Source organism: Etheostoma cragini, chromosome 18 (assembly GCF_013103735.1).
Source record: "Etheostoma cragini isolate CJK2018 chromosome 18, CSU_Ecrag_1.0, whole genome shotgun sequence".
In the NCBI taxonomy this organism is placed as follows: Eukaryota; Metazoa; Chordata; class Actinopteri; order Perciformes; family Percidae; genus Etheostoma; species Etheostoma cragini.
This window is the reverse complement of record NC_048424.1, coordinates 2,817,038-2,827,912: the sequence shown is the minus strand read 5'-3', so window position 1 is coordinate 2,827,912 and position 10,875 is coordinate 2,817,038. Positions and strand designations below refer to the sequence as shown.

At 38.6% G+C, this 10,875-nt stretch overlaps 1 protein-coding gene across 4 annotated transcripts in view; it reads left to right on the top strand.

The window, feature by feature from the left end:
* The window catches only part of xrn2 (5'-3' exoribonuclease 2), a 40,933-nt gene that overhangs the window by 16,741 nt on the left and 13,317 nt on the right, over positions 1-10,875 (top strand). For all 4 annotated transcript variants that reach the window (XM_034899350.1, XM_034899349.1, XM_034899353.1 and 1 more), the window contains exons 20-28: positions 813-902; positions 1,105-1,177; positions 2,002-2,085; positions 3,117-3,214; positions 4,868-4,947; positions 5,098-5,154; positions 5,819-5,887; positions 6,778-6,906; positions 8,747-8,862. In XM_034899350.1, the coding sequence (XP_034755241.1) occupies positions 813-902; positions 1,105-1,177; positions 2,002-2,085; positions 3,117-3,214; positions 4,868-4,947; positions 5,098-5,154; positions 5,819-5,887; positions 6,778-6,906; positions 8,747-8,862 (796 nt within the window). The remainder of the gene's footprint in view (positions 1-812; positions 903-1,104; positions 1,178-2,001; positions 2,086-3,116; positions 3,215-4,867; positions 4,948-5,097; positions 5,155-5,818; positions 5,888-6,777; positions 6,907-8,746; positions 8,863-10,875) is intronic.

Here is a 10,875-nt window from a genome sequence, read left to right as displayed (position 1 = left end):
CCCCCCCCCCCTCCAGCAGCTCTCCTCTTTCTGTCGTCAGCCCCTCTCTTCATACAGTAACCTCTACTAGTCATTCATTTCAATCATCCTCGTTGTTGCTGTTATCCCGACGCAGTTTTCATTTGTAAAGCCTTTTTGAGATGGCCTACTGTGATTTGAGTCTTTAACTCGCTGTAGAATGTAAACTTCAATTAGCCTCTGCTGTGATCTACGGTTAGCGGAAGGCTTAACTATCAGCAACATTTTCGGTCATGTCCTGATATTGACACATGCGTTTCCTTTACTGTCAAACAGTCAGTCTTCCTTTTATTTTGGGTTAATTTGCAGTGTAGACAGATGTTGCCAGTGTTGGAATTGCAACTTTTTCAGCAGGATTTTTCTGCCATTAAATCAGGCTCTTAGAGACGTCTCTCGCTCGCTCTCTCTCTCAACCTGTGATTAGCTGAAATCTTGTGTCACAGGTCAGATATTCTAAAGCTTGAAAATCACCAAAAACAAGTCTAGCTTAGTTTTCTGTCTGACTACTTTAATTACCATATGAGGACAGATTATTGTGGAAATTTGTCTTTTTGTATTAAATAAAAATAAAAAGTGAATGCATGATAAAATACTGAAAGAACAGTGCTTGGAAATTAAATGAGAAGGCACTACTATCACCTCACATTAGCATACAAATATGTGTTTATATCATGTCCTGGATCACAAAAAGAAGTGGAAAATTGGCCGATAAATGATGTTCAATAAAGACGAGACAAGACTGTTGAGTATGAGTGTGTGTGTAAATCGCTACTGTGTGTGGTTGTTGTGTGCAGTTCAAGCCACTGGAGCAGCTTATGGGAGTGTTTCCTGCCGCCAGCGGCAACTTCCTGCCCCCAACATGGAGGAGCCTCATGAGCAGTCCTGTAAGTGTCGAGTCCAATGACAATTAAAAGTCTTTAAAATTGAGTCAAGATATGAGAGTTTGGCTAATACAGATGCAGAAATATTTTCTTTGTTAAATGGTGACTTTCTCGTAGCAGAATAGTTTTCTCTCAACCTTGGACAAGGTTTTAAGAGTTGTATATTTTCAAGTCACTTTAAATTTAAACAATACTTTTGACACAGGATTCTCCCATCATTGACTTCTATCCGGACGACTTTGCCATTGATCTCAACGGCAAGAAATACGCCTGGCAGGGTGAGTCATTTTCCTACTAAAAAACTCAGTTTTCATTTCTAACCGTCTAGTTCCAGCTATTTTATATCTTTTTTGGTTTGGTATTCTACAAGGGACACATTAATTCCTTACCATGCTGTGTTTTTTTGTTTTTCTTTAAATCCAATTAGAGCTGGGCAATATATCGATATTATATTTATCGTGATATGAGACTAGATGTCGTCTTAGATTTTGGAAATCGTTATATGGCATAAGTGTTTTTTTTTCTCCTGTTTTTTAAGGCTAAATTACGGTGATGTCATTTTGTGAACTTACCAGACTGTTGTAACTGTTCTATTATTTGCTTTTACCTACTTAGTCATTATATCCACATTACTGATGACTATATGATGAGTATTTGATAAATAATCAACACTGTAATATACAATAATAGTCAACAATAGAATATTGTGGGGCGGCCATTAGCTTGCCCAATAAGAGCGTTGGCCCCACGTTGGCTGAGTCCTGCAGTGGTGCGGGTTCGAGTCCGACCTGTTGCCCTTTGCTGCGTGTCATCCCCCATCTTTGCCGCCTTTCATATCTATCCACTGTCTCTACACAATAAAGGTAAAGCCCCCCAAAAAATAATCTTTTAAAGAAAAAACAAAACACTACTATATTGTTGTGGTATCGATATCGAGGTATCTGGTACAAAATATTGTGATATTTGATTTTGTCCATATCGCCCAGCCCCAAATCCAATATATAGTTTCTTCCTGGCGTGAGTCATGTCACTCAAGTGGGTGGAGCTTATAATAAACAGTACAAGTTGTTAAATTCCTTTTTATATGTGCTTGATTTTGAAGGTGTGGCCTTGTTGCCTTTCGTGGATGAACGTCGGCTGAGGACGGCTCTCGCAGACGTTTACTCCGACCTCACATCCGAGGAAGGTAGGAACTCTAGATTACTGTTTTGTTATTAACTTATTGTGTTGTAACAAATGTGTTTTTGTGTTAAGGTGACGAGTGTTTGACAGACGTAGCTTCCATTTGATTGTCACTAGGACTGCTCTCTTGTAGTTGATTAGTTGATTTTTCACTTTAATACTGAATGATTTATTTCCAAGAAACGTATGAGCACATCGGTTAAACAAAAAGATTTGAAGTGTTGCATTTGCACGATTCTTTGTGTAGAACCTCAGATCTGTCGAGTAAATCAGGTCATCTATTAATCAAAATCGTATCGAGTGTTACTCGACTAAGATCTTCTTTAGAAGTTTGACATGTAGCAGCAAAGCAGGGTGAACTGAAAGCAAATTGGAAGTTGTTAAATTGTTAAGAGATATTATTCAGATTAGATTGATTTTAATATGTATTAAAGCCATGATGTCCCTCTCCCATGGGTGGGCCAAATTCCCCTATCACAATTTTCATGCCATGGGACCTTTTTAAACTAAAGAATCTTGTGCTTCAGAACTTGCCTATAACATGTTCATGACTTTTTATAATAGAAAAACTTTACTTGTAGCTCTTCTTTTTAATTATGACCCACAACCATTTACATTTATTTCATTATGGGACAACTGTACGGTGACACATTTCAAATGTATGTAGTTTTATTGGGACAAACTCCTGAGCTCTATAAACCATTTAATATATTTTGATTGTACACACTGCTGTGACCACAGGGAAGAAAACAATTTGATGCAATGAAAAGTATCTAATTTATTTAACATAAGACAGTTTTCTCTCTGTTTTGGATGATGAGTATATCCAGAAAACATTTACTGTTGGCTCATCTTCTTTCTTCCTTCCTTTGATTATCTGTTTTTTTTCTGTGGGTTTGTGAGACTTTTCACTTGTCTGTCCTCATCATCTCCCCATTCTTCTACTATGCAGTCTACAACAATTTATCACCAGTCTATCACATAATCACTGTTTTTCACTCCCTGACCGCAGCCACTGTCTGTTCTCTGTTGCAGTGAGAAGAAACAGCCTGGGCAGCGATGTGTTGTTTCTCGGAAGGTCTCACCCACTCTTCGACTTCATCCACGAACTCTACCGAACAGAATCTCACGAGGTAACAAATTCAAATCAAACCCTTCGAATTTTTTTTTTTAAGCCTGAAACAGTCAATGCACTTTTAGGCATCGTTCAGACAACCTGCCTTGGGCGTCCGTCAAAAACACACGTCTTTCTATTGATTTTTGAATGGGCGTAGTGCATTTAAGCTGCGGCGGAGGGTGCTGCTAAAACAAAGTTGCAAAAAGTTGAGACCGACTCAACTATTGGAGGAACGCAACCCCACCTCGCGCTGCAGTGGCCAATCATGTGTTTTGAGCTATAACTTGAGGCGGTGTGAGAGTCCCAAAAGGGAAACATGACTGCAGCAAAGAAACATTAAACACGATGAAGGGGGTCAGAAGCTATTTGTGTAAAAGCTGAATGTTTTCAGCAACAACAAAGCACTCACTATTTCTCGCTCGTCTATTCTTTCTTGCTCTGCTGTGACATAAACGACAATGCCTTATGGATCAGTAAGTTTCAATTACTCCATTACATGGGAGTACTTTTAATGTTACTTCCAGCATATTTTCATGCATATACTTTTTGTACCAAGTTTCCCCATTAACTTCTCGTAGTTGCGTTGTTTAATTACTTCTTTAATAATATTAAATATTTTTGTGTGTATTGGTATAATGCATCGTGCAGCTGACAGCCTCATCTTAACACGTGTCTGTAGTAGTAATAATAATAATAATAATAATAATAATAATAATAATAATAATAGTCACTTTCTGTGTAAAAGATCTGCATTACTTGCTGCGTCATTCTGCTGCAGATGTGTTTGTGTAGCTGAGCAGGTGTCGCCTGAGTCGGATTTGGTCTCGTTGATTAATGTAATGATAAATGCATTTGTAAACCAAAGCAAATTGTTTTTCAGACTCATATTTACGCTCTGAGTGAATGAGCATTGTTAATGAGCATTTCTGAACAGTGAAGCAAAACAATACAGCAGCTTGTAAACTGCAAACTTTACCCAGAATCATCAGATTTGGCTATAACTAGACGACACAGGCAGGAGCTACTAAGGATATTAAATAAACAAAGCTCAATCACTGCACACATCATAATAATAATTGTCCGAAATTATTTGATGAAAAATTTAAAACATTTTCTGGAGGGAGAACCCCCCGCAAAATAGTACACAGCTGGTGTGTTCAATCTATCTAGCTGTTTACAAGGGTTTTCAATGTGCGCGTAAAAACCTGAGTGCAAACGGACAAAGAAGTTTTTACAGCCGCCTCAATCTGTAGATAGGCCTGTAAAATGGACTCAAAGCCTAAGAACACATTTTGGGTCAGGATAACACAGAAAATACGTACAGTTATACAGCCGGTGTGACAAATGTAAAAAAAAAAAAAAAAATAGTGAAACATGTGTAGACACGTTAGATTATCAGGGTCTTCTGTGCAAAGCTGACACATTGTCCAAAATGGAAATAATTCATCCCCTGGGGAACCTAAATGTGATCAGTAAATTTCATGACAAGTATCTTCTTGTTAGTGGGACACAAACAACTTGAAGTAATTCTCTATGATGCACATTATCTAATGAAGGGTGAGCTTGTCTAATGTTTTAGTGTTGAATGAAAAATGACAGTATATTCTGCTAGTCAGATATCAAATCATCATTTCTTACTTGAAACAAACTCCACTTTTCCCTACTTCAGGACACTGAGATCCCGGCAGAGCTGTGCCATGGAATCCTAGGTACATTAAATCTTGATGACAACCCTATTTTACCGGATAAGTAAGCAAACGACTGCTTTATTCTCACTTTCATACATTTTGTCATGTTATGTTTTTTGACATAACATTTACACACTGAAGGTCATCCAGTTCAAGTGTGACGACGCCGCCTTGTTTGTTTATTTACTTGTTTTTCTGAATTATCTCTCAGGCCAGTTACTTCACCCATCCCAATCCTGCGTGACATTTCACAGAACAATGCGATCTGGTGAGGACCGTCAATCATCATCATTATTTCTACTGTTTTCTGAAAGTTAAAGTCTTAAGAGTGGAACAGTGTGTCATATTTGCAGCTTGACAGGCTGGATCCTGTTGTATTTATAGACACATTATGCTTAAAGTTGTGCTGCCATTTCTCTCTCTCTCTCTCTCTCTCTCGTGTGTGTGTGTGTGTGTGTGTGTGTGTGTGTGTACACTTGTGACACATCCTTTTAATTTTGAAGTGTATAATTAGCAGTGCAGCAAATCTGTTCATTTTTCAATTAATTCTTCAAACGTTATAAGACATCATCTTGACCTTAAATGTCTGAAATCTCTTAAAAAAAAAAAAAAAAAAAGCTATTAGTTTTGAAACAAAATTGGTTCAATCATTGATATTCCATTACCAATTGGCACATGGCTAGACGGGTTCTTGTACCAGTATGCAGCCTTTCTCTGAGTAAATAAAGACATTTAGGAATGTGGGAAATGACGAGGTAATGTGGACTAGGCAGGCCGACAAAGACAACCCCTCATCACAAGAATAATCCTCTACATCAGACAACACAAACTCCAGATCTCTGTGTTGAAGGGGAAGATTCTTCCTTTTAGAAAAGTGAGCTAATGGGACTCTTTTTGTCCTCTGTTGAAAATGATTTTCTTCTGCTTTCCAGTGTGAAGTTCAAGGATCCCCACTTTGCAGAAGACTTTGTGTTCAAGGCAGTCCTCCTGTCTGGAGCCAAGTGAGAGATTTTTCTTGAACTTTATCTCAGAAATGCTTCCCCAAATATTAAAGCCACTTTCTTTACAGGTGTGGACAGATTTCTGAAGTCTGGAGATATATTAAAGTCTCAGTTATGTCACTTTTATCAGACAAGCTGGAGCAAATCTATTTGTTGGATGCGTTAATTGTTGCTTATGGGGCTTTTTATGGGATTTGTTGACAATACTATAGCAGAGAATAATTGTTCACAAAACATTATTGGGGTATTATTTTCTTAATGTGAAACTGTAACACTATTTAACCCGTCAAGCAGCGGCAGTGAGAAGTTACTTGATTTAAAAACCCGACAGTAAAGTTCCTGCAGTACACTCCTCCTGCTACTACTCTAACTAGATTGTAATGTTTTGTACAAAGGATACTAAAAAGATTGGAGTCCAGTTTTACTCATCTGCTGCTATTTTAAGATGCAGTTGAGAATTTAATATTGAAGATTTTTAGCATCTCTTCCTGTGGTCAGTTTTCATCGAATGGTATTTTCACTATTTTATTTGTATTAGTTACTAGTCTATCTGTTGTTTTTGAATAATTAAGTCCATGTAAATGTATAAATAAGTTAGAGGCCATTGTTCCTATTGTGTACTTTTTACCTAAAATAGTCCTTTTGTTTAAAATAATCGGAGGAAAAAGAACATTACACCAACACCTTATGTTTAAGGGATAACAATTTCATATTCCTTTGTTATATTTTGAATAAATTTTCTGTTTCAATAAATCAACATTTATTGGTGAATTGAGAAACATCCGCTTTAGCCAAACAAGAGTCTGCAGGGTCTCAGTTAGAGATCACGGCGCTCTTCTCTCTGTGATTTTTAAAGTATTTTCACATAAATCTTTCACAAATTTTTTCAGGATGCCCAATAAGGTCCTGAAGCCAGGAGACTGGGAGAAGGGGAACAGGGAACCATGGAGGCCCCAGCTGGGCTTCAACCAACACAGGCAGCAGGCTCACCTCAACCAGTCCGGCTTCCGTGCTCTGGGGTAGGTTTCTCAGTTATTTTTTACAGCCATTAAAACAGTGTGAAAGTTGCAGCCTTAAAGAATATATTCTATGTTGGCTGAGTGAGTTTAGCTTTCGGCAGGGGCAGAAGTGTGCGTGTCATTCAGAACACAAATCAAAATAAGAGTTTACGTGCAGAACATATTTTCTCGATAATATTATCGTGAGGAGCCAAAAACCACGATCAAAATTCTCTCAATTGCACAGCCCTACGTGAGAAAATAACATCTTGAAAACAGAAAATATTATCCACAAAAAGCACATTTCGAAGGTCTTCCTTTGTCCATCCACAGTTTAAATGTCACCTGTGTTGATTTTACTATAATGAAACGGTAGTTTATTAAGCTGTCCACCTGCTTCTAAACCATCCTGCAGGGTATGGTGATATTTGTAAGTGTTAAACGATGAGTGCTGAATCCGCAGTGACTAAGTATTTATATCTGGGAGAAGAGTACAGTATTTTAAAATGGAAAATGTGTTAAAATGTTTGCACCCCCACCCTCCGAACGCTCCCCATTAACCAGCCATCCTTGATTATGATCTAAGCTCTCTCCTCCACACATTGATATTATCATTAAGGAAATGCGAATAATTGAACATCTGGCTCGGTCCGACTGTGGCGTGTTTGGGAATTAATTATGCACGGATTTGAAGAAACAGAATGTATTCCAATTCTTTTTTCTTTTTTTTCTGCAAAACTAAGTCGTTTACTCAGTAATTCAGGCAGTTATGTGGCTTGATGGGGCCACACAGGCAGGTGCTCAGAGGGTGGTGAGCAGAAAAACTAGGAGAAAGAACCTGTTAAGAAAAGGATCGCTTTTGTAATGCTTTGATTTCAAATGATTGACCGAGGGATGAGTGGTAAGTCAAGTCTGAGGCAAGAAGCCAGCTTTGTACACCTCGGCCATAATGGAGACTGACAATGTCTGTTTTTTTTCAACCTGGACTTGAAATTACTGATGGGAACAACAATCTTTGACATTGGTCCAGTATTAAGCGAGATCGCTGCAGTCGGCAGCGGCCAAACAAGCTACAACGTAAGTTAATAGTTTATACAAAGATTGTTGTTCAGTCACTCAGGTCACAGTCAATCAGTCACTTAGACACAAAAACATAGGAACGTAGGGTCCAGGTTGAAATAAACGGTAGATACCCTTTAAATGTCAAAACATTTTCTTACAAGTTTGTCTGAAATTTACTCACTATGCGGTGTTAAGGTCTTGGAGTGTGTTGCCGATGGCATGGACTTTGGCATGCAGACCCATGACAATAAAAAATAAATTAAAGTCTCTAGACATTTGGGACGTCATGTTGATGGTGAACCAGACTCAACTTTTTAAGTGTCGTCATCTGGCAGGGCGCTGCTGTGATTACTGTGTAACTTTGTATTTATTAAATTTACTTGATTTTATATTAATTTATTTGTTTTACTACTCTTCACCTCTAGATCTTCACAATAAAAGTTTTAATAGTTGCTGCAGAAGCCTTTACAAAGTTTTAAAAGCTTGTCCCGGTGTTTTGGCATTAAATTAGCCTTCAAATACAGATGTGGACAGAACGTGACTTTCTGGGTTTCATGATGTTACATAAAGCATCACAGCTCTTTGGGCTGTTTTCAGTCTGAACACACGGTTTAAACTGTCCAGCTGTTGAAGCATAAAAGAAGCTTCAACAGGTAGATTAAAACTGGTTTTCTGCCCTGACTAGAAGTGCAAACCCTGACTACCGTAAACATGGTGTGTAAAGATGACGAAAACTTAAACTCTTTTGTTGTTATGAGTTAGATTCTTACAGCGCACCGTCTTCTCTCTGTTCCTTCAGCCACAGTCTGAACAGAAACCAGCACGGCGGACAGTACAGCAACGCCCCGCCGCCGAGCAACTACCAACAAGGAAACTACCATTCTTCACATAGGGGCGGCCACCAACCTTTCCAACGTAAGAAACACACACACACACACTCAGAGCAATGTTTATACAATAGATAGAATTGATCTGAAATCATTCTCCGCTGTATTTGAATCACAGATTAACATGGGATTCATTTTATTGGTTGTTCTAAAATCTTGTGTGGCCTCTTAAACATTGTCTATCAGCTAAATATTTACACATGTCATTAAATATCTTTCCGATAACCTTAAGCTACACTTTCCCACCACAACAAACTGTTCCCGGCATTTCTCTCTCTAACTCACTGTTTTAACCGCCGTCTTATGGCAACAAGATGCCTCTTACAAGGTCTAAGAACGGGACTTCTCCGTGAACGAGAGTTGGTTAGATATGATTTATAAAAATAAAAAAAAATAAACGGTCAAGTGACAGTTACAGAAAATGTTCTTATCTCTCTGTAGGTTATTTTTTAGAAAGTAGTCAGACACTTATAACGAACTGAGCCCGTCTGCGGGAGAAACTCTAGTGGGTGTACATTGACGTTACACCTTGCTTCGGCTTCTGAGAATACATTTCCCAGTTTGAACATGGGTGGAAGATGGCTGTGTCTCATGTGACCTTGTAATTTGTACATGCTGTGACTATACAAATCCCAACATATAAATAGGAAGATGTAGGCGTTTTTTTGTCACTTATTGGGAGCAGTAGGCTAGATGGAGCCGGTTGCCGCCAGCATCTGTGGTAGGCTAGCAGTGGGTGCGCCACACAGTTGTGACACACACGGTGATGAGAGGGTATGTATGGACTTGTCCATCTTTGGGGGATATGATGTATAAGCTTAAGTCCCAATAAGTATGTGTGTTCCTTAACAGTTTTGGGAGGCAATTACCATAAAACCTTTTGAAGAGCACTTTTTGAAGAGGACATAAATAATCCAGCCACAATCATACTTGAAGAGGATATGCGTAAACAGAGGAAAGCCCTAATACTATGATTAGGCGAGACTAATAATAGTAAATGTAAATAAATGTAAATGTGCTGTATTTATATAGCGCTTTTCCAGTCTTAACGACTGCTCAAAGCTCTTTTACATCTACAGGAAACATTCACCATTCACACACATTCATACACTGTGGCAGGGGCTGCCGTACAAGGTGCCACCTGCTCATCAGAAAAACATGCACACACATTCACACTCCGATGCGCAGCGATAGTAGTGGACATGGAGACGGTACTATTATCCTTTTCAGTATTTCTCTTGATTCAATGAAAAACATGTTTTCCATACTTGTATTTATTTCCTTCTCCAACCAAATAGCAAGACTTCTCTAAAGACTCTTGTTAAATTAGCTGATCATAATTTAAATTAGTTAGCCACTGGTAAAACTCACCTGCTAACCCTGAAGGCCACACACCTCCAATAATATGAACTAAGCTCAACACACTTACCTGAGACTCTACACCTGACTGTCCCTGGTCGCCCTGTTCCCCTTGGCCTGTGACATACTGACGTTAGTATTTTTAAGCATCCATTATTATTAAGATGTTACCAAATTGTTTTGATAAGAGGACTTTTGGTGTACTGAAAAGGGATCTTATGTCTGTTTTTCTTTATTCTGTCATTTTATCTGTGCAACACAAATCTTTAACATCAGATGTCTAAGTTTGAGTTGGGTTCATAGGTTCACCACACGGTCGTGCATTTCTATCCAATAAGCTATTAAACAAGCTAGGTAACGTTGCATTATAATTCACTAACGTAGAGAACATTTATGTCATGACTTCAATAGCCTTGAACCGCCTACTTACAACATTTCACAACTAACGTCCCTGTAGTGAATCCAGCTGCCAGTATGTCATGTCTCTCAGTCTCTCCTGCGGTCCGCTGGACTTGTGTGTAAAGCAGGGCAAGGGAGGGGGGGCTTAAAATGTTTGTTCACTTAAAAAGCATTTTCTTTTGGGTGGGTTGTAATGTTTTACTACTTCCACAGATATTCTTATTAGGTTTACAATACACAGCATGGATTTAAATGATATTTCCAGTGGGGGGGACCCCCCCCC